This window comes from Carcharodon carcharias, chromosome 5 (assembly GCF_017639515.1).
Source record: "Carcharodon carcharias isolate sCarCar2 chromosome 5, sCarCar2.pri, whole genome shotgun sequence".
Lineage (NCBI taxonomy): Eukaryota > Metazoa > Chordata > Chondrichthyes > Lamniformes > Lamnidae > Carcharodon > Carcharodon carcharias.
Window position 1 is genome coordinate 78,765,912 of NC_054471.1, and position 27,431 is coordinate 78,793,342.

The following is a 27,431-nucleotide window of genomic DNA, read 5'->3' on the forward strand; positions in this document are numbered from 1 at the left end:
GAGAGGAGCTCACTAGAATTGACTGGGAGATGAGCCTAGCAGGAAAGACAGTGCAATAGCAATGGCAGGAGTTTCTGGAAATAATTTGGGGGACACAGCAAAAATTCATCCCTAGGAAGAAGAAGGATGCTAAAGGGAGGATGGGGCAACCATGGCTGACAAGGGAAGTCAGGGACAGCATATAAGCTAAAGAGAAAGCATACAATGCGGCAAAGAACATTGGGAAGCCAGGGGATTGGGAAGCCTACAAAGACCAACAGAGGACAACTAAAAAAGAAATAAGGAGGGAGAAGATTAAATATGAGGATAAACTAACCAGTAATATAAAAGAAGATTGCAAGAGTTTTTTTAGATATATAAAGGGTAAGACAGAGGCAAAAGTGGACATTGGGCCGCTGGAAAATGACGCTGGAGTAGTAATAATGGGGAACAAAGAAATGGCGCAGGAAGTGAATAGGTACTATGCATCAGTCTTCACGGAGGAAGACATGAGTAACATCCCCAAAATTCAAAAGAGTCAGGGGGTAGAGGTGAGTATGGTGGCCATTACCAAGGGGAAGGTGCTAGGAAAACTGAAAGGTCTGAAGGTGGATAAATCACCTGGACCAGATGGATTACACCCTAGAGTTCTGAAGGAAGTAGCTGAAGAGATAGTGGAGGCGTTAGTGGTGATCTTTCAGGAATCACTGGAGTCAGGGAGGGTCCCAGAGGACTGGAAAATCGCTAATGTAACCCCCCCTGTTTAAGAAGGGAGTGAGGCAAAAGACAGGAAATTACAGGCCGATTAGCCTGACATCGGTCGTTGGTAAAATTTTAGAATCCATTATTAAGGATGAGATTTCAGAATTCTTGGAAGTGCATGGTAAAATCAGGCAAAGTCAGCATGGTTTCATCAAGGGGAGGTCATGACTGACAAATCTGTTAGAATTCTTTGAGGAGGTAACGAGTAGGTTAGACAAAGGAGAGCCAATGGATGTTTTCTACTTGGACTTCCAGAAGGCCTTTGACAAGGTGCCGCACAGGAGGCTGCTCAGTAAGATAAGAGCCCATAGTGTTAGAGGCAAAATACTAGCATGGATAGAAGATTGGCTGTCTGGCAGGAGGCAGAGAGTGGGCATCAGGATGGCGGCCGGTGACTAGTGGAGTTCCGCAAGGGTCAGTGTTGGGACCACAACTTTTCACTATACATTAATAATCTAGATGAAGGAACTGAGGGCATTCTGGCTAAGTTTGCAGATGATACTAAGATGGGTGGAGGGACAGGTAGTATTGAGGAGGCAGGGAGGCTACAGAAGGATTTGGACAGATTAGGAGAATGAGCAAAGAAGTGGCAGATGGAATACAATGTGGGGAAGTGTGAGGTCATGCATTTTGGCAGGAAGAATAGAGGCATAGACTATTTTCTAAATGGGGAGAGAATTCAGAAATCTGGAGTGCAAAGGGACTTGGGAGTCCTAGTCCAGGATTCTCTTAAGGTTAACTTGCAGGTTGAGTCGATAGTTAGGAAGGCAAATGCAATGTTGGTATTTATTTCGAGAGGACTAGAATATAAAAGCAGGGATGTATTGCTGATGCTTTATAAGACTCTGGTCAGACCACATTTAGAATATTGTGAGCAATCTTGAGTCCCGTATCTCAGGAAGGATGTGCTGGCCCTGGAGAGGGTCTAGAGGAGGTTTACGAGAACGATGCCAGGAATGAAAGGCTTAACATTTGAGGAACGTTTGAGGACTCTGGGTCTATACTCGATGAAGTTTAGAAGGATGTGGGGAGATCTGATTGAAACTTACAGAATACTGAAAGGCCTGGATAGAGTGGACGTGGGGAAGATGTTTCCAATAGTAGTAGAGACTAGGACCCGAGGGCACAGCCTCAGAGAAAAGGGAAGACCTTTTAGAACAGAAATGGGGAGAAACTTCTTTAGCCAGAGAGTGGTGAATCTATGGAATTCATTGCCACAGAAGGCTGTGGAGGCCAGGTTATTGAGTGTATTTAAGATCAAGATAGATTGGTTCTTGATTGATAAGGGGATCAAAGATTACGGGGAGAAGGTGGGAGAATCGGGTTGAGAAACTTATCAGTCATGATTGAATGGCGGAGCAGACTTGATGTGACAAATGGCCTAATTTCTGCTCCTATGTCTTATGGTCTTATTTATTTTAAAGTATAATGTTTTTTGAAGCTCTTATTCTGCTATCTTGCTGCAATATTCAATTAAGCAGAAGTTCAGGTGTCTGTCAGAAAATGGGAGTGTGTTTTCCCCAATTGTATCCAATGATACAGGTGTCAGGATAATAAGCGCATTTAAATAAAACCATTTGGAGCCATTGCTTCTGCAAATTTTTCAAGCTTAGGTCTCAAGTTGTTAATCCATGGTGATCTGATCCAGGCAATTTTTTTTTTAGAAGGTACAGGGCTTGTGTTACTTATTGGCTGCTCAAATGATTTAACATCAAATTTCTTGACCTTGTACTCTTGACAGGAAGTATTAGTTACACATTCTGAATCTAGCAACTTTTCTTCTAACCTTTCTAAAAAAAGCCTCCATCATTAGATCAATACAGAAGCAGAGAATGCTAAGAGAGTTGCATCAATAACCACCGTCATATTGGGTGAATGTTTTACTGGATGTTCCACCATTCTTGACAAATATCAAAATAATCTTTCAGACCTTTCGTGCCAAGTCAAAACAATAAATGAATTTAGCTCGGAGGAGCACTGTCATTCTCAAGAAACCCCTGCAGTCCAATCAGATGAAATGTATAGCAAGTGTCACAAGTCACAAAAGCCAAAGTGACATTCAAGTTTCCTTCAGTCTCCCACTGGTCTGCTCAAGCACTTTTGAATATGCTGAATTCAAATTCCAAGAAAAATGCGATTACTATGGATTGCATGCTCATAGAATATTATTTCTTCTTTGTTACCCTTCAAAGCATCTGACACTCGCTCTGAATAATTAGTCTAGGGCACAAATCTGATTGATTGAACTTTTCTTTCTTGCACAAGTTTCTTAACTAAAGATGTCCTATTCATTAAACAGGGGCATTTATATTTGGAACTGTTGAACACATTAGTTTAAAATCTTCCACCCATCAACTGATCTTCCTGGAGTTCCAGCCCAGGTTCCCTGGCGAGACCCAATTCTGGAAGTGGACAGAGTGGAGAAGAAACAAATGAAGAGAAATGCCAGACGTGGAGATTATGTTTTTACTTGTAAGGAGTCCAAACTGAGGAGAAGGGTCGTGTGGAACACAAATACCAGCACAGACAAGGCGTAATGTTCCTGCACAGTGTCAATCAAAATAATTTCTTTTAGTTTCTATCAAGTCACACACTTAAACTTTATTTTCACTTGGGCATTGAATGCTGCCCCATAAGTCATGCCGCTTGAAGTGCCCGTTACAGAGTCACCCTATTAAATGCAAACTGCTGAGTTTTCCTGTTGGAATTTCCTTTGGCAGTAGGGAATGAAAACATTTTTCTGAGACATTATTAGGCAAATGATATTTGGATATAGGAACATCGGAAGAGGTGGAGGCCATTCTGCCCCTCGACCTTGTTCCACCATTCATTGAGTTCTTGGCTGATCTGTATCTTAATTCCATCAGTTGTCTCAGTTCCACATCCCTAAACATACTTGTCAACCCATAATCTATCCATTTCAGTTCTGAAATTTTGTTCCTTGATAACTTTTTTTTTGAGGTAGGTGGGGTGAAGAAGGGGTGACATAAACACTGAAGAACCAAGCTCTAATTTTAAGAGCTCCACCATAACAGCTCCTTAATCATCTGAAACATCTCAATCAGATATAGACAGTAAGCCCGAGAATGGCCACTCAAAAAGATAATGAGGATAGTTCAAGCCATTGTCTAGTCTGATTCTCCTCAACATTATGGAAATGGATTGAGACAGAGGCAATACTTGAAACAAAGGCAGAACTGAGATAACCTGACATGGAACTATTTCTCTTATTTACTGCATTCTCATTTGAATTGAAGTGACTTCCAGCCAGACATCACCCCAGAACTGCTTAGAGGCAAAGGTCCAATTTGTACAGGATGACAATCAACTGTTAAATCAGTCTGCAAATGCATTGCCTTTTAATCACCAGAAGAATTGATATCCGATTGGATAACACCAACCACAGAGATTCATGGCATCGCAAATGGAGATTTGATGCCAATGGTTCTGTTTACATTATTTAAAACAATCACAATGCACAACCAAAATGAACCTCCCCTTTTTCGCTTGAAGAGTAAAATTCAGGCCCCTTGAACCCCAGCAGTTGATTAGGGGCGGTGGTGGTGTAGTGGTATTGTCACTGGACTAGTAATTCAGAGACCCAGAGTAATGCTCTGGGGTTTGAATCCTATGGTAGATGGTGAAATTTGAATTCAATAAAAATCTGGAATTAAAAGTCTAATAATGACCATGAAGACATTGTCGATTGTCATAAAAACCCATCTGGTTCACGAATACCCTTTAGGGAAGGAAATCTGCCGTCCTTAGCTGGTCTCTGTCCTATATGTGACTCCAGATGCACAGAAAAGTGGTTGACTCTTAAATGCCCTCTGAAATGGGCTAACAAGCCCCTCAGTTGTATCAAACTACTAAGAAGGCTCAAAGGAATGAAACCGGATGGACCACCCGGCATTGATCCAGGCACCGGAATCCACAACGGCAAACTCAGCCCTGTCGACCCTGCAAAGTCCTCCTTACTAACATCTAGGGCCTTGTGCCAAAATTGGGAGAGCTGTCCCACAGACTCGTCTAGCAATAGCCTGACATTGTCATCCTCACGGAATCATACCTTACAGATAATGTCCCAGATTCCACCATCACCACCCCTGGTTCTGTCCTGCCAGTGGGACAGAGGTGGCAGCACAGTCATGAGGGAGTTGCCCTGGGAGTCCTCAAATCGATTCCGGACCACATGAAGTCTCATTGCACCAGGTCAAACATGGGCAAGGAAACTTCTTGCTAACTACCATGTACCGCCCTCCCTCTGCTGATGAATCAGTGCTCCTCCAGGCTAAACACACTTGGAGGAAGCACTGAGTGTGGCGAGGGTGCAGAATGTACTCTGGGTGGGGGGGCTTCAATGTTCATCACCAAGAGTAGCTCGGTAGCACCACTACGGACCGAGCTGGCAGAGTCCTAAAGGTCATAGCTGCTAGACTGGGTCTGCGGCAGGTGGTGAGGGAACCAACAAGAGGGAAAAACATACTTGACCTCATCCTCACCAAACTGCCTGCCACAATGCATCTGTCCATGACAGAATTGGTAGGAGTGGCCACCCCACAGTCTGTGTGGAGACGAAACCCCATCTTCACATTGAGGATACTCTCCATCGTGTTGTGTGGCACTACCACTGTGCTAAATGGGATGGATTTCAAACAGACCTAGCAAATCAAGACTGGGCATCAATGAGATGCTGTGGATCGCAAACTCAAGTGTTCCTCATGCACAACTGGTCATTCATTGCCAGGCCCTATGTGCCCACATTAATCATCACTGTGCCTTGCTCTCAGGAAAGGCCAGCAAATGCTCTGGGACTATACCAAGTTCCAAGGGGAATCAAAGGCTTCTCTTCTCCATGACCAACAGCCCCATTGTAGCCCTGTTCCCGGTCCTTCCACCCTCACTTCCAATACTAGGTGCAAAGAGTGCATAGGTTTTTTCATTTCCAACATGAAGTTACCTGTGCTGTTACTGTCCCTTCTTCATCCAACCCATTCTTTCTGTCTCTTACATATTCCAACTACAAACCCCGTGTATTGCTTCTTTGATTCCCTCCCCACTCAATTGCTCATGTTGGATGCTGCACTAGATGAGATTGTTAATGGGTTCATCTCTTCAGGCATCATCTCTGCCCCTTTCAAAATTGCCCTCATCATGCCTTTCCTCATAATAAACCAATCTTGGAGTCAGTTGTTCTCTCCACCATCTGGCCCATCTCTAACCTCTCCTCCTTCTCTACAATCCCCGAAGATGTCATTTGATGTCCATATGTTTCAAAATTTAGTTCTAATTCCTCCTCTTTAGGTTCCAACCTGCTGAAGGCACTGAAGCTGCCTTGACTTAAATCATGAACTATGCACTCTGTGACCGCAACCATGGTGCATTTTCACTCCTTAACCTTTCCACGGCTTTTGACACAGTTTGGTCTCCTCCACTGGCTCAGGTCTATGGTCTAACTCTGTGGGGCTGCCCTTGTGTTGTTCTTGTCCTGGCTTTCCGATTGTAATGCCAGCCTATCTCCAGCAATAGCTTCTCTGGTTGCTCCTGCAAAGTGCCACCTCTTGAGTGCTCAAAGGATTTATCCTTGACCCCTGCCCTTGTTGCTCCTCAATTCCACAATGCGACCAGTTCCAGGTATGGGCAGGGTTGAGGGTGGGATGGGGGAGGGGCATAGTGGTTGGTGGACGTGGTCAGGCTCCATATGTATCTTGATGACAATCATCTATAGATCTTCACCTCCTTATCAAAATCACACTTGGGTTGTCAGGTGCCAGTCCCATTTCAAGTCATGGGTGAGTCATAGTCTCTTGCACTGGAACATCTGGAAATACCACCTTCAGCCCTTCATAAAGTCTGGTCCACTATTGCTGAGTCCATTCTCCCATCACAGGAACTCAATGAGGCAAAACAAGACCATGCAGAGCTTTAGTAACCTGCTGATGCCTCAACTAAGCTTCAAAATGCACATTCTATCCATTGCCAATGCTGCCAAACTTCCACCGACACACTTTGTCTCTACCCCACCACAGCCAATATGCTGCCAAAACTAAGTCGCCTCAGCCATACTCTCCAGAAATCCCAATAAAAACCCTTCCCGTCTTCTGTTTTTTCTCTTTTTCCAAAAACCATCTTTTCAATCAAGCATTCGGTCAATCCTCCTCCTCTGTCACTGTGTGGCTCGATATCTGTTTCTTATAAAAACAAGAAAGAAAGATGTTCAGTCCTAGGTCTGGCTCAGTGCTGGCTCTCCTGCCTTTCAGTCAGACGGTTGTGGGCTCAAGTCCCACTCCAGAGACTTAAGCACAAAATAAAGGCTGGCCCTCCAGTCTGCACTGAAAGAGTACTGCACTGTCAGAAGGCCACATTTCTGATGAAACATCAAATCGAGCCCACCCCCCCACCACCACCCCACCACCAACACCACCCCCCCCCCACCCCTCCCCCCAATCCATTCTCTCAAGTGGATGGAAGAGCAGCAGAGTTATTACCAGTGTCCTGGGTGAACATCTATCCCTCAATCAACGTCACCAGAACAGATGATTCATTGCAGTTTGTGGGAGTTTACTGGGTACAAATTAGCTGCTGTGCTTTCAACATTACAGCAGTGACTATGCTTTAAAAGGTCTTCATTTACTGTGAAGTGCTCTGAGATACCCTGAGGTAATCCAATGTATTATATAAGAAAAGACTTGCATTTATAGAGCACCCTTCATGATTACAAAACATCACAAAGTACTTTATAGCCAATAAAATGTTTTTGAAGCATAGTCATTAATGTCATGTAGGAAATGTAGCAGCTTATTTGTGCACAGCAAGCTCCCACAAACAGCAATGTGATAATTACCTGATAATTTTGTGATATTGAATAAGGGATAAATATTGGCTAAGACACCAGGGACAACTCCCCTGCTTTTCTTTGAAATATAGTGTCATGGGATTTTTTTTAACATCCTGCTGAGAGGACAGGCTGGGTCTCATCTGAAAGACAGCATCTATGACAGTGCAGCACGCACTCAGTACAGCACAGGAATGTCAGCCATGATGTTTGGTTTCAAGACTCTGCACTAGGACTTGAACCCAGAGATTTCCATCTTAAAGGAGAGAGTGCTACCACTGAGACATGGCTCACAATGCCATATTTATAAAAAGCTTTGGTTTAGTGTCTCACCTTGAAGGAAGGCACCTCCAACAGTGTAGCACTCCCTCGAGTCCTGTGATGGGAAGATATGATGAAGAAGTACCCAGGGGATACTTTATCAACTTTGTACAAAATGTTTGACTTGCCAGTACGACAAGGCTACAACATTCATTCTGCAGGGGTCTAGGTATTCTTATTGATTTGCAAACAGCACAATCCTCAATGGTGAAAAAGACCACCATCTTAAGGAATCACGAGGATGTGGATCTTGGTGTTCCGATGTTTGGCCATTCACTCACAAGTTGCAACATTGCAGAGAACTATTGATTTTAATCCTTGAATGGGATCACATTGGTTACAATACACAGAGAGACATCGTATTCTAGAGAACTCTGTCAAGTGCCTTTAATATTACACCCTAGACTAGGAGTTGCTAGTGTTTAGGTCAAAATTGGAATGCTCTTCCATCACATTCCAGATTTCTTTCAGTCAACTTCATTTTCCGCAAACAGAAAGAAAAAATGAGGTCTTTGCAGTTAAGTGACTGGCAAAGAAGCTCCTGCAGATAACAACTGCCCTGTTAAATCTAGCAATGATCTTGTCAGCAATTATTTTGATGCAGCTGGCATTTGCTATTACTGCACCGACATTAGGGCCTGATTTTAGCTACTGGGACAGTTAGCTCGAGTCGTGGGGGGAGGGGGTGCGGGCGAAGGACACAGTTGGGTCTGCCAACCCCAGAAGCAGAGTATAGGTGGCCACTGGGGTGACCAAATGCTGAGGGAGGTTGGTTAGAAGGCCTGACTTGGTTCTTTGGGACTTTATACCAGTTGCTTTGGAAACTGTTGGGCCGTCTAACCCTCACAGTCCCATGCCACTCACCCATGGCCCATCTTACCTTCCATGCCAACTCAATGCCAATTCATGCCACTATCCATCCCCACATAGGCACTCATCCTGGAGCCACATGGAGAACAAAATAAACTTTTCACAGTCTAGTACAGCTCTCACTCACAAACAGCTGATAATGAAAAAAATTCTCATTCATGAAATCCTTTCAAAGCTTTTAACTCTACTCAAGTGGTTAATCTCTTATAAAAACAAGCAAACTTATACTTAGAACCCACATCCAAGACAGAAAATCCTCTCATGGCCTCTTTAAACTGTCAGTCAACTATGAACTCCGAACCCCCTGTTGAGATAATTGTAGCGTTCAAACTCAGCCAAGCATTCATTATGACTTAATAACAGCCCTTGGGGAAATGACAACAAAGAACACTATTGGTACTTGCAACAGCCAATATAGGATGTTTGAACTCAGCACTGAGTTCAAATGGCCTTGCTGAATTTAGGTTTCCCTCATGTGTTTCACACCCTCCTTTTGCCCTGCAGCAAAAATGGAATCTGTCGGAAATAGGAGTGGGAATTCCGCAACCAGATGCTGCTTACCATTTTTAAAGGCCTGAGAATGTCTTCCCGAATCTGCAAAAATCTATTCCTCAGACCAGCAGAAAAGCGGGCTCTGGTGAAAATATGGAGCAATTTGAGCTGCACTGAACAGGACCTGTCATGTTGTCTAATGTCTTCATTTCGATAGCAATACCTTTAATTATAGTTAAGGGCATCTTCTTAAGACTAGAGATAAACCTGGGTAGAAGTTTAGGAACCCATGCTGGACAATTTGAAGATGGAGGTCTTGTAAAATGCAGTGCGTGGCCTGCATGCCACCTACTGACCGGCCACCTCCCGTTTTACAGCAGGGGTGTGGATGTGTCAGGTGGCCTGCCTGCCCTCAGGCCGAATCAGGCCCTTAACTGGGCCACCCCACTGATATTTTACCGGCAGCAGGGGGAGACCCATGCTAGGTTGTTAGCCCAGCACTACGTCCATCGAAGGACATCCCTGCCATCCCTGCCCAAAGCCAGGTCATTTCCCATTTTTAACCCTCCCCCCAGCCTCTCAGAATCAGCCCCTTCCTCACCTTGATGGAGCCTGCCAACCAGAACTAAGAAGTTCTGCTGAGGGTGTATGAGCAGATAGGGGCTTAATTAAAAAGCAGAACTACAAAGCTAGGAAACTTTGGATTACTACCTGAACCACAAGCAAATTAGCATAGGGGAAATAAGATCAGAGTTCAATGCATGACTCAAAGATTGGGATGAGAGGAATGGGTTTCAGTGAGGTTGAAATGCGAGGTTATCCACTTTGACAGGAAGAATAAAAAAGCAAAATAGTATTTAAATGGAGAGAGACTGCAGCATCCTGCAGTGAAAGGGGTCTGGGTGTCCGTGTACATGAATCACAAGAAGTTAGCATGCAGATACAGCAAGTAATTAGCAAGGCAAATTGAATGTTGGCCTTTATTAAAAGGGGGGATTTGGTGCTGTGGTTGTGAATGATTTGGTGCTGCAGTTATGAATGATTTGGTGCTGCGGTTGTGAATGATTTGGTGCTGCGGTTGTGAACGATTTGGTGCTTTGGTTGTGAATTATTTGGTGCTGCGGTTGTGAATTATTTGGTGCTGCAGTTATGAATGATTTGGTGCGGTTGTGAATGATTTGGTGCTGCAGTTGTGAATGATTTGGTGCTGTGGTTGTGAATTATTTGGTGCTGCGGTTGTGAATGATTTGGTGCTATGGTTGTGAATGATTTGGTGCTGCGATTGTGAATGATTTGGTGCTGTGGTTGTGAATAATTTAGTGTTACCTGATTGAGTGGCCACGGGAGGGATGAAATCACTGGCAATAGAGCTGAGCTTGTGGCATGACTCTAGGCAGTGTCTTCAATGTTCTATTGGTAGAGGTTATGAATCATCCATGACTTGTTTAAAGACAGAACAGAGTAATCTCTAACTTGCTGCCCAAACCAGCCTAAGAAGAGTTAAATGTTCTGAACAAAATTTTCACTAAGGAGTTGACCAATGTACAGATGAGCGCCAAGGGAGATTGAATCATTCCCAATTCTGACAGTGAATTATCTCTGATAGTTGATACATTGGGATGAGGGTGGTAGTATGTCATTGGCATTAAGTTATGGATTGGTCTAGCAAAAAGCCAACACAGAATTGATGAATCAAATGGCCTCTCTCTCTGGGCTATAAACTGCTATGACTGTAATGGATTGAAAGGAAGAAGAGTGGGCCCATTCCAGCAAAACCTTCAGCACGTGATGCTTAATCAAGGGGTCAAGACAGCAAGCTTCTCTTTCACTCAATAAAGGGCAACTTTGAGAGATGAGTACAGTGCTCATTCGGAGCACTATTACATCTGTATCAGCGCACCTCAGTATTAATAATGATCACCTGATATCTTTCCTCAGGCACTCTGAACATAGCAGATGAGGGAACAGAAAGGAAATACTTTACATTATGTATAGCAACACTTGCTCCTATTTTTGTTTGATGATTTTTTTTTTGGCCAGTTTTATTTGAAGGCTGGATTGGCAACAGACTCTCTCAAAAGCTTCACTAGGGCGAATTTAAGAAAAGTAAAGGTTTTTGTTTAAAACTGTGAAAAGGACACTAAAATATTTTCATCTTCATGTAGAAGAATTCAATACGTTAGCTGCTTTCTATACCAAACTGTATGAAATTCAGAGGTGTGTATTCTGCATAAATTTACATATTTGTTGCAGTGTGGGAAAATTGTGAATATTAAGTGCTGGTAGAACTGATGTTATGCAAAAACTGCATAAAATGTACTTCCAATAGATGCAAAAATGTTACTCTACGAGACATACAGAAATTCTCATTATGGAATGCAATGTTCCCGAAGTCTTTAGTGCTTGCAGAATAATTTATTTCCAGCCATAACCAAATAGCATTGTTCTCTTCCGAAAACTCTTTTCAAAAAGACATCATTATCTGAGCAAAGCTATTCGGCATCACTGATGAGATAACTAACTTAACTGAAAATGAGAAACTATAAAAGCAGTGTCCTGACTAACTCAAGTATAAACATACCTCATTATAGTACAAGCACACACAATACATTACTTACCGACCTCTGCTTTATGGGAGGTTGCAATACTATTCAAATTTTGGGGAAAATTAAGTTGTATTCATGCAACACATGATATACTCTATTTAAGATTATATGAATCTTGCAATTTAATGAAATGTTTATGACTATTTAATATTACTCTGTTGGTTCACTGGAATACCAACAGAGCTCCATTATGTGCCGTGGACTGCACACATTTGACATGCGTCTCTCTCCTCCCAGCGGTGGCTTATTTTGCTGCAATTCCATGGTGTTGCAGTAATTAATAAGTAATTTGGTGCAAAGTGACTGTGGGGCTGTATTTTAGTGCCAAGGCAGACAGCGAGAAATTGCCCTAATCGGGCAGGGATGGGGGACGATTTTAGAAGGTTGGGGGTGGGGAGCTGGTAATGTCGGGATGACCCTGAACCCAACGATTTTCTGCCCCTCTTAAAATCTTCAAGCAATATTGCACTTCATGGCTGTTTCTGAATAGATATATTGGAATGTCATAGTGATGCCTGACATGCATTCCTATTTTACTGTTGATTTAAACCATGCAGTCTGTCCCAAATCAATGGTTTCTTCTGTCCTGGATCTAAAATTTTTTAAAAATCTAACCGCAACATTAACCTCCAAGTTATGCAATTAGAGGACCTGCGAGGGAGGGCTGGGCGGGAATCATGATTTGGAGCCAATCCCTTTTTATCTCACAGAACTTTCACCTGTTAACAATACGGCATCTGTGTCACACAACCAATATGTCACATAACATCCTTCCTCTATTTTGGTAGCCACATAATTTGCTGTCCATCTGTGGGCCTTTCATGTGCCTCCTTCATGTCCAAACAATTTTATGCACACTTAGCAGCCACACTTCTTCATCATTCTGTCCAATACATACACCAAAATATAACAGCTCTAAAGTTCCTTCAGCCACATCTATACAACACCATTTCACTGAGGGAAAGTCATACGCTTAACCTCTTTCTGCCAGGATTAACATATTCTTAAATAGATGTGGCTGAAGGAACTTTAGAGCTGTTATATTTTGGTGTATGTATTGGACAGAGTGATGAAGAAGTGTGGCTGCTAAGTGTGCATAAAATTGTTTGGACATGAAGCGCTTACTACAAGATTAACCACTTGGGGTGCTGGGGGGTGGTGGAGAGAATGTGGTTGGGGTGGTGGGGAGGATGCGGTTGGGGTGGTGGGGAGGATGTGGTTGGGGTGGTGGGGAGGATGTGGTTGGGGTAATGGGGAGGGTGTGGTTGGGGTGGGTGTTTTTGTAGGCTCTGAATTTAACCTACAAAATTTTGAGCCCATTCAAAACTTTGTTACCTGCATCCCAACTCGCACCAAGTTCTGGTCACCCTTCAAGCCTGTGCTCGCTGACCTACATTGGCTCCCGTTATGGCAACACCCTGGTTGGTCAAAATCCCGGAACTCCCTCCCTCACAGCACTGTGGATGTACCTACACCACATGGACAGCAGCGGTTCAAGAAGGCAGCTCACCACCACCTTCTCAAGGGCAACTAGGATGGCAATAAATGCTGGCCTAGCCAATGAAACCTACATCCCTGAAAGAATAAAAGATATTCTCATCCTTGTTTGTAAATCCCTGCATATGCCACCCACCCCCCTCCAACCCCACTAACTCTGCAATCTCCAGTCCACCAGCCTCCAAGGTCTCTGCACTTCTCCAGTTTTGGCTTGTCCCCCACTAAATGTCTCTTCCTATTCACCTCTCTCTCCTCCTTCAAGAAGTTCCTCAAAATTTGCCTCCTTGATCAAACTTTTAGCCATCTGACCTAACAAGTGGCCAAGTCAAATTTTGTTTCGATAGCACTGCTGTGAAACATCTTGGAACATGCTACTACATTAAAGGCACTACAGAAATGCAAGCTATTGTTGTTTTTGGCATTGTTTATGATTGGCAGCTTTATGTACCTGTCCAAATTGTGACTGATATTATTTCTTACCTGTCTATACTTTAGCCTATCAGCTTGTTAAATTTAACAGATGATGGATCAATCACATCGCATAGCAGAAACTTTGGAAATGAGATGAACAGTTTGCATTTGCAATACTTAGAACATAACGTCCACTTTTCCATTCACAACTGCTGTATTATACATAAACAGATTAATTACACCTTTATCGATTGGGCAGTTTTAAGTTTGTGGATCCATTTCACAAGAGAGTTTTAGAATCATAGGATTGTACTGCACAGGAGGAGGCCATTCGGCCTATCCTGTCTGTGCCAGGTCTTTGTCAGAGCTATCAAATCAACTCACTTCAGTGCTATAGAGCTGCAATTTTTTCCTTACACCTTAGGAATGAGCTATAAAGTGGGCCAAGTTGGTCTGATTTAGATCTAACAGTCTTATCATTGTAAGACTGGCGGAAGAGAAGGCTGAACACTTTTGGGCAGAATTAACGGATTTTTGCTTGTGGAAGTCTGCATTTCCAGTGGGGTTTGTTTCTGCATTCAGTTCCGAAGCATGCAAGGAAGGGAATTTGTCTTTGTCAACAGCTCCACGGTCAATGGGTTCAGTTGCAAGTGCAGTCCAAAGGGGGCAGACGGGCAGTGCACAGCAAGATCCCACACTTAGCAATAAATTTGATGACCAGGTCATATTTTGTATTGCTGTTGGCTGAGGAAAATTTATTGTTCTCCACAACCAGTGCCAGGAGATCTTTTATGTCCCCTGAGTTGTCGATTGAATGTTTCAACCAAAAGGTGAGAACTCCAAGTATGCAGTGTGTTCTCAGTGTTGCACCAAGGTGCCAGCTTGGAATATATGCTCAGATCCTGGAGTGGTGCTTGAGCTCGTGACCTTCTGTTTGAGAGGTGAGTGCGCTAACATTTAACCAAGATGATCCTTGTACATCTACAGGCAGATGGCAGCCATGGCTCAGTCGGTAGCATGCCTGTCTCACAAGGTTATGGGTTCCAGCCCTACCCCAATGGGCAGAATCTTCTGGTGCCACCAGCAACGGGAATTATGGTGGGTGGGGGAACTTAAGTTGACATGAGACCAAAGATAAATTAACTAGCATGGGGATGAACTGTCGGAATTCTGTTCTTGGGGTTTTAAAGGCAGGGCAAGCTTTCCAACCAACAATGTCGGAAGCCCTTTAGCATGCACTGGCATCTCTTGCATGCCCATTAAATGGCTACCTCATCGGAATTAAGCTCCCCCGGCAAGCTTCACTTCTTCCATGACTTTGAGATCAGCGGATGCTGCTTTTGCCTTCTTGGAGACCGCTTGTAACTTCACTCATATCGGGTGCCAGCAGCACAATCTGCCCAAAGGCTAGAATGGAATGGGATGGGGTTGTGGTGTGGGGGGAGAGGGGGGGTGAGTGGGGGGGGTGCAAGCGTGGGAAAGGGGTATGGTGGAAGGCTGGAGCAGAGGCAAAACCTTGGAAGCAGGCTAAGGGGGGAAGGGAGGGAGGCTGTCCGGGCGCCATTAAATATGGTGCCCGAATCTTCGAGTCCAAGAAGTAATGGTGGGGAGGGTGACTTCCTGCCACCCCCATTCACCATGCTCCACATGGATGAATAATTAATGAGCTGAACAGTACAAATTGCACGTATTCAGACATCCCGTCCCTCCAGCGGGAATCACTCGTACTTCCGTACCTACCACCGAACTAAGATTCCAGAGTGGAATCTTCTGCCCAATGATACTACAGCCATAGCTAACACTCCAGCAAAGTACTGACAGAGAACTGCACTGCTGTCAGTGCCATCTTTTGGATGCGACATTAAACAGAGGTCACATCTGCCCTCTCAGGTGGACTTAATCTCATGGCACTACTTTAAAGAAAGGCAGAGACATTCTCTCCTGACTAATATTTATCTCCCATCTGGCACATCTGGTAATTATTATTGTTTCTGTTTATGGGATCTGACTATGCAATTGGCTGCCATATTATTCTTGCATTACATCAGTGACTACAGTTCAAAAAATACTTCATTGGCAGTAAAGCATTTTAGGGACATCCTAACGTTGTGAAAGGCATTGTATAAATGCAATTTTTTCTTTCTTTAGATTGACTGGATTTATATGTACCATCAAACCTTTTGGGGCATTGGTGTGGTTTACAGGAACTTGGGGACAGGACTAGGTCATACAGAACAATGTGAATCAACTTAAATGTCCATTGAGTCTCTGTGCATAGTAAGAACATTGGGTGGAATTGTCCATTCCCGTTGGTGGTGGACATCATGACAGGTGAGCGGACAATATGGTGGGAAGGCCAAAAATCGGTTTCAAGCTGTTGTGAAATACGTTTGCAATTTTCCATTCTGCCCATCAATGGCGGGCCGCGTTTCCAGCCGTCAGACATCAGGAACTTCATTGTAATACATCCGGGTATCATTATAAGCCCAGCTCACCAGAATCACCCCCTCACTCTGGATCATCCGAGCATATTGGTGTGATTGCACACTGATGTGTTTCACAACAGCATATATAAGACATGCACTCGGTGAGCTGCACTTCGAGAGGAACATGGAGGTGAGTGCACAGTAACATGCAGCACTCGCGAGGGTCGCCTGTTGGACTCCAAGGTTGAGGCGCTATGCGCTCAGGAGACGGCACAGGAAAGTCGGATTTTGCCGGCTGGCTGACAGTGTGGTGCCAGGGCAAGAGCTGCACTGCGGTTGGGGCAAATTAGGTAGGGGGGGGTGCGGACAAGGGCTGCATTGTGGTTGAGGTGAGTTCAGGAGGGAAGAGGCCCCACATTAGGGAAACCTTATATAAAGTGACCAATTCTCTGTAGCTGAGACAGCTCAGTTACAGCCACATGACATGCTCAGAGTCAGGCTTCTAACTTATCTGCCCCCTCAAGCAATGCAGAGGTCTGAAAGTGCCACCAAATGCTCCAGAACCTTTCACCCCTCAGGCACAGACTACAGTTTTAGTGGACTACAGAACAATTGGATGACTGCACACATTGTACAATCTCCTTGCTAAAGCTGGCCATGGAGCAGTCACTGGTACAGGAGCTCACAGCCCCTTGCAATGTCATCATCCCAGTTTGGACCAGTCTCCCTGATGGTTCAAGCCAACGGTGCAGCCTTGCAGTGTGGGTTAGTAGAATGCCTGTGCCTGAGCTGAGAGCACAGCATGCAGTCCAGTGGGCAAAGCTACCACCAATCGGTCGAGTAGAGTGGGGCAGAGGTGGGTGGGGTTTCAGGCAGCCATGCAGCGCACTAAATTCTGCCATCCAAGTGGTGGCCAGTACTCTCTGGAATGCGTTAAGGAGCCTTCACACTTAACCAAGAGAGGTTCTTTGTACACCCAAGCTAACCCATGCGTCCCTCTCTTTCATCCTGCAGGAGGAATATATCAGGAACATGGAGCCTAGTGACATAGTTGTATGCCTCGTGCCATACAGAGAGCAGAGATGAAGGAGAAGAGTGACGGAGGTGCCTGGCTGCACAGAGGGAGGAGCAACAGCCTCAGGAAGGTCTGCACACAGTTTCAAATGAGTGTCCATGACTCCTACGTTCTCAGTAGGTCTCAAATCCCTGGTATCTCCCAGGGTTTACAGAGGCTGCAAGGTTGCTCCTCAAGGACAAGGGCTACCCCAGAGGATGTGCTGATGACTGCAGCAGAGTGAAAGTATAATGAGGCTCATGCAGAAGCTCGCAACTTGGTGGAGCAGACCATCGGGATGCTGAAGAAGAGGTTCCGGTGCCTGGACCGGTCTGGTGGAGCCCTGCAATATAATCCACAGAGGGTGTTAGGCATTGTTGTCGCCTGCTGTGTCCTTTACAACTTGGTGCTGCAACAGGGAGAGGAACTGGTTGAGGAGGAGATGGAAGAGTCGGGCGTCTTCTCCAGTGAGAAGAATGTCAATGGGGATGATGGTGATGAGGGTGAAGAGGCCCTCAGAGGCGATGATGATGGCGATGAGGCCATCGCACTGGCTAGATGAGCCAGGCGCCCTTGGGAGGGACTCGTAGCTGCTAGATTTGTGGAGGATGATGACGTCATGCAGTGAGGAGACACCATAGATGCTCACATTGCATCTATAAACGTTTGACTCAATTCTAGCTGATGGCTGCACACATACCCTCTTTGATAAGGCTCCTGTCATGGAGATGCAGTGGAGGCCCTAATAGTCACTCGATTCCAGAAGGATGATGACAACATGCAGTGAGGACACTCCATAGATCTTCTCATAGCCTCTGTGAATATCTGACTCCTGCCTGGCTGAGGGCAGCTTGCTTGCATTCTGTGATCAGGGTCATATCATGGAGACACAGACATGAAACTTTAAATGCACCTGATCCTTCATCAGCCTTCAGCACCTGACCCCTTCAGGAGCACAGCGTCACTGGTCACAGATGCTGAAGAGATGGGGGGGGCGGGGGGGCAGCCCCACCTTAAAGGTGTTGAGAGCACACAGAGAAAATGATGGAACTCTATGATGCCTGCCCATGTCATTCTAGCTGTAATGACGAGCACCACCGAGGTGCAGGCATTACTGATGTGTCCAGTGAGTGTCAAGCCAGACTATCATTTTGGTCTGAAGGTTACACAATGTACAGGGAAGAGGTCCTGAACTGAGACACCTGCCTTTATCTTGTGCAGCAACCAAGGTTTCACATCTGAGTGATGCGAACATTGCTGATCAGAACAATGAGCCATAGGCAAAGAGACATTCTTGGGAGTTTATTTACAATAGTGAACATTATGCACAAGTGATTAACACCCGTGCCCAGGCTGTACAAGGCTTCTCCTCATTAGTATAGTGACTAATATCCCCACCGGTCACCTAGGAGACTGGGGTTCAATTCCCCGACTGGGTGCCATGTCCTTGTTTGAAATGTGTGCTGTGGAAGCAAGGTTCCCGCTATGATGTACAGCTCCTGGTCATAGACCTGAGGGGCCTTTGTGGCTCCTTGCAGGCGTTGCCCATCTTTTACCAGGACCTGATCAAAGTCTGGAACATGGTTGCCTTGCGACGCAGCTCTCCGCCGTCAGGAGTAGCGGCTTTCGTCAAAGAGCTACTGCTCAGGAATCCGTCCCTCCATCCGTTTCAGTGGCTGGCAGAGAGGAGAGCTGTGGCTATCGGGGTAACCAGGATCGGGGAGGTGCTGGGTGGTGGAGGAGTGGGCTCGATGCTCCCACAAGAGTTGGCGCGTCTGTGGATGTCCGGCTCACGGCCAATGCCATTCAAGACCTCAGGATGATTGTGCTCGGACCCGAAGTCATACTGGGCCTTGAGGTAGCTCAAGTGCGCGGTGGTCTTCTGTCTGAGCATTCCCCTGTTTGGACAGAATTCCACACTGGCCCCCAAGCCCAGAACACTCCCTCAGGAGCCAGTGCCCCGCAATATGAACTGCCTCGCGGAAATGCCCTCTGTGTCCTTTAGCATGGCATGGAGGGGCTTCCTGTACAGGCTGCTGCTGTACACCTTTAAGTTCCTTGCCCTTGTCTGGGGCCCTCTACGGAGGTGTCCTTCCGCTTTCCATCGGGGACCTGGGGTGGAGGGTGTTGCATGCAGCAGTTCCGTGCAACCGCAGAATGTGTTGCTTCATGAACTCCCAAGATACCTGCCCTTTTTGTGGTCTTGTGGAGTCCGTGGACCACACTTATATAGGGTGTTGTCAGCTGCACTCCCTTTTCAGTTATTTAAAAAAACCTTTTATTACTGTTTTGTTTGCACTTCAGCCCCACACTCCTGATCACCCAGTGCAGAGGGAGGCCGGGAGGGAGGAGGACCTTCTTGTGAACCTGCTCCTGGGCCTGGCCAAGTTGGCCATTAACAGGTCCAGGCAGTGGGCGATCGAGGGGGTCATCCCGCCCGACTGTCTGCCCCTCTTCCGCGGCTACGTTCGCGGCCGAGTGTCCCTGGAGAGGGAGCAGGTGGTGTCTGCCGGCACCATTGAAGCCTTTTGTGCCTGGTGGGCACCGCGGGGACTGGGGTGCTTTATCGACCCTCTTAATCATATTTTGGTTTGATGTTGTAAGTTTCCTTTAAATTTTGTCTTTGGTTTTGCAGTGACCCTAACTTAGGGGCTGTGTTCAATTTCTCCCTCGTTTTGTTAATTTAGTTTAATTGTTTGACTCCAAAAGAGGTACATCTTCTTAACTTTCCTAACCCTGCCGTTATGTCTTGGTGCTCCACGGACATCCACAGTGGAGGTGGAGGCAGCCTGCTGACTGCTACGCCCTGTCTGTGATGACCTTAACTCGTGTCCTCTGGAGGGCCAGAACCTGGAGGGCCTGGCCTGCTTTCGGGGTCCTGTTGTGTAGCAGTGGCTCCCTCCTCAACCTGTGGACCTAGAGCTGCTGGGATCACAGGAAGAGGGGATTCGGATGGACCGGGCACGCCCAGAGTCACCTGGGTGGATGGCCCCAGAGTGTGGACCTGCTGATCCTCCTTCCTATGGGTGCCTGAAGGCCCCTGACTGAGTCCTTGAGGAGAAGAGGAAGCTGGAGTGAGATCGAGCTGCCTTGCACCCCTCTCGAACTGACACTGTTGGAGGCCAACTATGGCATCTACAATGGAGTTGAGCCCGCACAGCAGTGCAGGACAGATGTCCTGAACCAAGGTCTCCATGGCGGCCATGATCCTGCTAGTGTTGATCTCTGTGCATTGGCATGCCGGCTCTATCACCTCAGACTGAAGGAGAATGGACTCCTCCATCATGCTTTTCAATCTGAGGAGTGCAACGGACATTCCTTCCTGATGTTCCCGAGCTTGCCTTTGCAGCTCCAGCAACTGTGACATGACCAAGTCCAGAGGTTCGTCATCTGACTCAGACTCAGCAAATTTCTGGCCTCCAGCCTCTGAGTGCCAGAAACCTGGGAATCCCTGCTGCCACCTGCTGTGGATCAGACAGTGCAAAATGCTCACTGGATTGTGATCCTGAGGCTACTCTAGAACTACTTCCCATTGAGGTGCGTTTCTCTGCACTGGTGGAGGGTGTGGGTGTGCGCTGTGATGGGTCTTCAATTGGGATTTCAGCAGATTCCTCTTCTGAGGTGTCTTCAGGTCTTGAGTCAAGGACCTGAGTCGTGGACTCCCTTGGCTGTTTCCCAATGTGCCTGCGAAAGCAAGGAGAGATAATTAATGTATGGCAGTGGACTGCGGAACAGGATACATCACTCACAGCAGAGTTGTCTGATGGATGTTACACTGCTGGATCCTCACTTGGTCGAGTGTCGCTGACCTCACCATGAGCACAGGAAAGGTCCAGGTCTTTACCAGCCAGCTGGAGGGTTCTGTTTTCAAAGTCTGTTAGAACCTTGATGTCAGGCATTTCCACCCGTGGCCTCTCCCTCTTGTTGTGTGCCAGCTTGTCTTGCAGGAAAACAGATGGAGAAAGAGTAAGTGAGATACCTGCCAGGGCAGATGGTAAGTATGCCTGGCATGTGTGAGTGGTCCCGTGGACAGGATGAGGACAATGAAGGTGTGTGTGAGAGAATGAATGGGGATAGACCTTGAACTGGCAGTGAGTGGCGACCCTGTGGATGAGCGATGGGTTTGTGAGTTGAGAGTGATGAGAAGAGTGACTTACCCTGGAAGATCAGTGGAGATAATTCACCCTCTTTCGGCACTGGGCGGCTGTCCTCTTTTGCAGACCATTGGCACATACCCCTGCTGCCACCGCCTCCCAAGTTGGATTGGTAATGCTGTTGCATCTCCTGCGGCCAGAGCAGGGGTAAAGGGCCTCCCAGCAGCCTCCAAGGAGCCTAAAATGTGCTTGAGGGACGCATCACTGAATCAATGGGCTGCAGTCTTCTTGCATTTCGGGGCCATGTCTTCTGTGTAGCAGTCCTGGGCTGGAGGTACCTGAGAGGTGTGCATGCAGCTGCACTTTAAATATGGCACCCGGCGTGAGGAAGCGGCGAAGTAATGGCGTGGCGGGCGAATGAGAGCCCACCCACCATCGAGGCGGCGTGTTTCCCGGGAACACATGATTAACAAGACAGCAATGGGACGATGAGCGTGAAATGCTGCCATTGCAGTCGGCGGGTAAAACATTCTTTTTCCCGCCCACTACCATGCTTAGGGCAAACCAAGGATGACTCCACCCATTACCTTCACTGATGAGACCACTTTTGTGGATCTACGTTGGAAATATTTGAATTTGAAAGATTAGAATGAAAATTTCTTATCAGGCAAACATTTCAGCAGGAGATCTATTAACTCAGGCACCTTCAGATGACCGCTTGACAATGAAAGAAATTAAAGATGATTCAGTAAGGACTCAGGCTCTTCTGGGATTGCATATTTTTAAATGTTTGGAAGAAAGAAAAACAAACAGAGGGCTAGAAGCTGGATGGCAGCGGAAGCAGAGCATGATCCCAGAGCCAGAACAGGTAGGCCGGGGCACGCCTGATATTGGTTCCTCAGGCTCTCTCTTCATGAGTTTCAACGGTTACAGAATATGAGCCACCAAACTCAGATAGTTCCTTGGTAAAGCGAAAACTAAGTTTTACTGAGAGGGAGGAGTCAGAGGGAAATCAGGAAATGGGGCCATGGACTCCTCGTACTCTGCCCTTACTGATAAGGCACTCCTCCAGCAGTTATTGAGTGCGCACACTCCACCTGCTGTATTGGATGCTTAATGTTGTACCTGAAAAACTGCCAAGTGCCACCAAATTCCGAGGCCACAATGTGTAGGATAGTCTAGGCCTAGGAGTGTCTAACTCAATTAAGTACTGCATTAGACAAATTGGCCTTTGTTACACCTTAAAATAAACTCATCAGTGAAGCATAGTTACTTGCTTTTCTTTATGTCTAACCATGTCTATTTGCTTTACCCAGTCAGGAACCAAGCACACAGCCAAACTCTCCATGCCTTCTTTTCCCCTATTTCTCCTCGGACACCTGAACATTAATAGTCTCTCACCCAGTTGACAGCTGCAGAGAGCAGTCCCGTTGCTTTGGGTAATGCAAGTGGAATTGTTTCTGCACGGATTGTAGGGGAAGTCGCAGGGATCGTACAGCTGCTCACACAGGTCACCAGTGAAGAACGGAGGGCAGATGCATTCAAACTTTCCAGGGACGGCAGGTTCAAAACAGGTGGCACCATCCCAACAGGGATTGGAATCGCATTCATTGACATCCTCTGTGCAGGTTGACCCTCGCCAGCCTGGAGTACACATGCAGCTGCCAAAATATATTGAAATTAAAGGGTATTAGTTCAATGAATCACTTGGCAATGGACAGCCATACTACAGTCCTCGACAATAACTCAAGATGTTAAAATGCTCCGACAGTGTTTCAGGCACCCTGACTGGAATGGAGCTTGTGTGAAATATCTAATATACCAAAGTGTGGATGTGAAGCTTCGCCAATATTTAATTTTAGCAATTGAGGAAGAAAAAATATTTCAATCTAAAGATACCATGAAAATGTTGATTATAACATTAGGGTTATTTTTACTCCATTAAGCACTCAAAGGATAGATTGTTCAAAAGCTCGAACACTCCCCAGTGCTAAGCAGAGTGCTAAACATGAGTTTCCTTCTTTCAATTAAAATCTTCAACTGGAACAGGGCACCATTCTTATTTAACATAATTCCAAGATATTCTCTTCAGATATTCCCATTGGTGGCATTGCACTTTTCATTGGGTTTAAATGCTCAAAGGGCACAAACATTGCTTCTTTCACCTGTTTCAAGAGGAGGCAGCAGACTGCATGCTGCATTTGGCAACTTCCATGTTAGCATAACTTCAATGGTTAATGGAGTAATAAATTGAAAATAATTCACAATAAAATAAACTAATTTTAAAAATCTTGCACCACAGAAGGAGATCATTCAGTCCATTGTGCCTGTGCCAGCTCTTTGAAAGAGCTATCCAACTTGTCCCACTCACCTGCTCTTTCCCCAGGGCCCTGCAATATCTTTTTTTTCCCTTTTCAAATATTTATTCCATTCTCTTCTGTGAGCTATTGTTGAATCTTTCAAGCAGTGCATTCCAGATCGTAACAACTTACTGCTTAAAAAGGTTCTCCTCAGCTCCCTATTTGCTAATTGCCTTAAATCTGTGCCTACTGGTCACTGAATCTTGCCAATGGAAGCCATTTTGCTTTACTCACTTTATTAAAGCCCTTCATAATTTTGAACACCTCTTAAAAATCTCCTCAATGCTCTCATCTTTAAGGAAACAAACACAGAGTCTCCAGTCCCTCCCTGTAACTGAAGTCCTTCATCTCTGGTGTCATTCTAGTGAATGTCCCCTTTTGCAATTATTGATCATTTAAAATTGTGACCTAAGTATGTATTTTTGTAGTATGGGGTGTGCTTTTCCCCCTTCATGAATCATGTGGTATACTTCCATTGTCCTGCTCATTTCAAAAATACTTTAATGCTCCCCTCTTTTGCAAGCAAATATTTACTTTCCTATGATGGATTTTGCTTCTATGATACTTTGTGATAGTGAATTCCACCTTGAGATTGATTTTCATTCTCAGCACCTGGGGGGCAATCTGGCAGAAGGCAATTGTCCAGTTTTAGAATGAAAATCAAATGGAATAAAGGGCAAGTCAGTTGCTCGTCCGATTATCATCCAAGCATTGAGGGCTAAAATCTTCATTATAAAGAATGAGTGTCTCTTTTTAACCTCACTTTGAACATTTTATTGTGGCTATCTTAGACTCTTGTCCTCTCTTGCAGTGCAGTGGAAACAATCAAATCCCATTTTGTGAAGGTATTTAATCCCCTCCTTTTGCTATGTTGGCCTTGTAGGTCCTGCTGACAGTGTCTTGGAGATTGTGGCAATTCTATCTGAGGCCAGCATTCATAGGGAAATTCAACATTTCAGTGAAAAACCTTCTCAGGATTCTTTTTCTTCATTGTGCAATGAATTGGAGGTGGGAGGGGTGAGGTTTACAACAGGAAACACAGCAACCAATCTACTTTACACCAGAGTCAAGTTAAACAGTGTACTGCAGCAAACAGTCTACAGAATCTACTTAAAAATAGTCTCAATGAACCATAGCAAAAAAAAACTCATGACCAAAATTACAGCCACCTCTCCCAATAAGAGCAGGAAGATTTCTCCAACAAAATGTAGTGAGTGGAGGATAGCACAGAATATGAGAGTATAATCCCAGTCACTTTCAACAGTGCAAGCCCCTGGCACGATTGGTGGGTAAATTACCCAATCATTGCCATTCTGTTGTGGAATAATGGTGACACCAAACGCAGTCATTGAAAAAAATGTTCTTGGGGTGAATGCGTCGCTGACAGGCTGGTAACTAGTGCCAAACCCTAATTGCTCTGAATTTGATATGATTTGACAGGCTTGCTAATTCCCTACAGTGGACAGCTAAACAGACTTAACACTGAGTTCAACAATTTCAGATCATTACCCTTGCCCCTTTTTTTTTGGATGGGAGCTGTTGCTGAAGATTCTGTTGTTTCCATTCACACCATTTCTGGACACATATTTTGTTCCTTTGCTTATCCCATTCCCATCTTTTTTTGCCATGCACTATCATCCTGTTTGCCATTTAATCTCTCTTGCCTTCCATACAAATAATGATGTTCCCTTTTGCTCTATTCTCCTCTCTCTTCCCCAATCCCTCATAGTTTGCCTGGTTTGCTTAAAAACTGTTATATCTCTAAGCACTTCCAGTTCTGACAAGGAATCACAGACCTGAAATGTTAACAATTTATTTCCCTATGTACATGTTACCAGAGCTGCTGAGTATTTCCAGTATTTTCTGTTTAGATTTTAGGTTCCAGCATCCAACATACTTTTCTCTTATAAGGGCGAACCTTGTTAGTGCGAGATTGGAGTCACCTAGAAGCCACAGCTCGTAAGAGAGGCAACTCTCCTTCCCTAAACATCAAAGCATAGGAACAGGAGGAGGTCATTCGGCCCCTTGAGCCTGTTCTGTCATTTGACGAGGTCATAGCTGATCTGTGACATAGCTCCAAAAGCATATCCGTGAATCAGTTGGGAGTTTACAACAAACCAAAAACATCATGAGTATTTTCTTGGCACCGCTTTTGTACTTCCGGACGTTTCTTTAAATGAAACTGAGCTTAAAATTCCTAACTGTCATGATGGAATTTTAACTTACATTCATTGCATTTACCCGTTCATTCAATACCGCCATGACGCTGTATCCAATGTTTTCTTTTCCATTACTTTATACTGAAACTACAGGACACGGCACCACATCAAGCTGGTTGTCAACATGAGAAGAAAAGGTTGGCTGTTGAAACAGTCAAATTCCTCCAAACTTCTCACATCTTTGAGCAGCCTATGGGATAATTCCTGGTAGTTTTCGAACCTTAACAAAGGAACATCAACTATTGCCTCAGGTTTGTCACTGAGGTGCTCAGAAAGTTTTGCTTCTCACGATTGTAGACATAATTTAATTTATGAGATTCAGTCACACAGGAGAACGTACACATTGCTAATGAAGTGTGTGTTTTGATGTTACGGCGGCGATATTCCCACCTGATGTGTTCTGCAGGAATTGTTAGTTTAATTCATACTTATAATTGAGAAGCTTACCCAGGGAGTGTTACAAGATTGAAAAGGATCTGGTGCAAAGGTGGCCATACAAAGTTAGATCACAAATCGGCCATCATCTCACTGAATGGTGGAACGGGCTCGAAAGGCTAAAAGGCCTCCTCCCATTCCTATTCTCTTCTATTCCTGTGTTCTTAGGAGAATTTGAAATGGCAAAAGAGATGGAGTAAAATTAATCAATGCACACTGCATTAATCTAAGGAAAATTATAGATGAAACAGCAATGGTATCTCAGGTTAACACAATAATAAAAATTATTTTCATTTAATTATATTGAGAATTCTTATTTATGAAATCCCAAATGAAATTACATATAAGAAACATTAGTTAATAGTTAATTTTCAGATAAGATCACATTTAGGTTTTAAAAGCTTGGAAGAGAGTGGGAAAACTAGGGGAGGTTTTGGGAGTTTTTTTTACTCTTTCATGGGATGTCAGTGTAGCTGACAAGGCAACTGCCCTTGAACTGAATGGCTTGCTCGGTGATTTCAGAGAGCATTTAAGAGTCAACCACATTGCTGTGGGTCTGGAGTCACGTGTAGGCCAGACTGCGTAAGAATGGCAGACTTCCTTCCTATCCTAAAGGACATTAGTGAGCCAGGTGGGTTTTCACTGAGACCAGCCTTATATTCCATATCTAATTAACTGAATTTAAATTCCACCAGCTGCTGTTGCAGGATTTGAACATGCTCTGCCAGTGCATTAGCCTGTTCTTCCGAATTTCTAAGCCCACTAACTGTACCATTATGCCATTGAGCAGTAGGTTTACATTTTAGACCGAAAGACAGATGAAAGTTTTGAGGTGAGCAATGGATCAGTTAATAGCACTCGCACTATTGAGAGATAAAGTTGTGGGTTCAAGTCCTACTCCAGAAATTTGAGCACGTAATCTAGGCTGACATTCCAGTGCAGCATTGTGGAAGTGCTGCACTGTTGGAGGTATCATCTTTTGACTCAGACCTTAAACCAAAGCTCTATATGCCCTCTCAGCTGGCCATAAGAGATCCCATGGCACTATTTCAAAAAGGAGCAGGTGAGCT

The 27,431-nt window shown here is 45.0% G+C and overlaps 1 protein-coding gene across 1 annotated transcript in view; it reads right to left on the reverse strand.

Moving 5' to 3' along the window:
- LOC121277722 (versican core protein-like) overlaps positions 1–27,431 on the reverse strand; it is a 151,993-nt gene that overhangs the window by 83,025 nt on the left and 41,537 nt on the right. Inside the window, exon 3 of the mRNA XM_041187357.1 lies at positions 22,749–23,008. Within this exon, the coding sequence (XP_041043291.1) occupies positions 22,749–23,008 (260 nt within the window). The remainder of the gene's footprint in view (positions 1–22,748; positions 23,009–27,431) is intronic.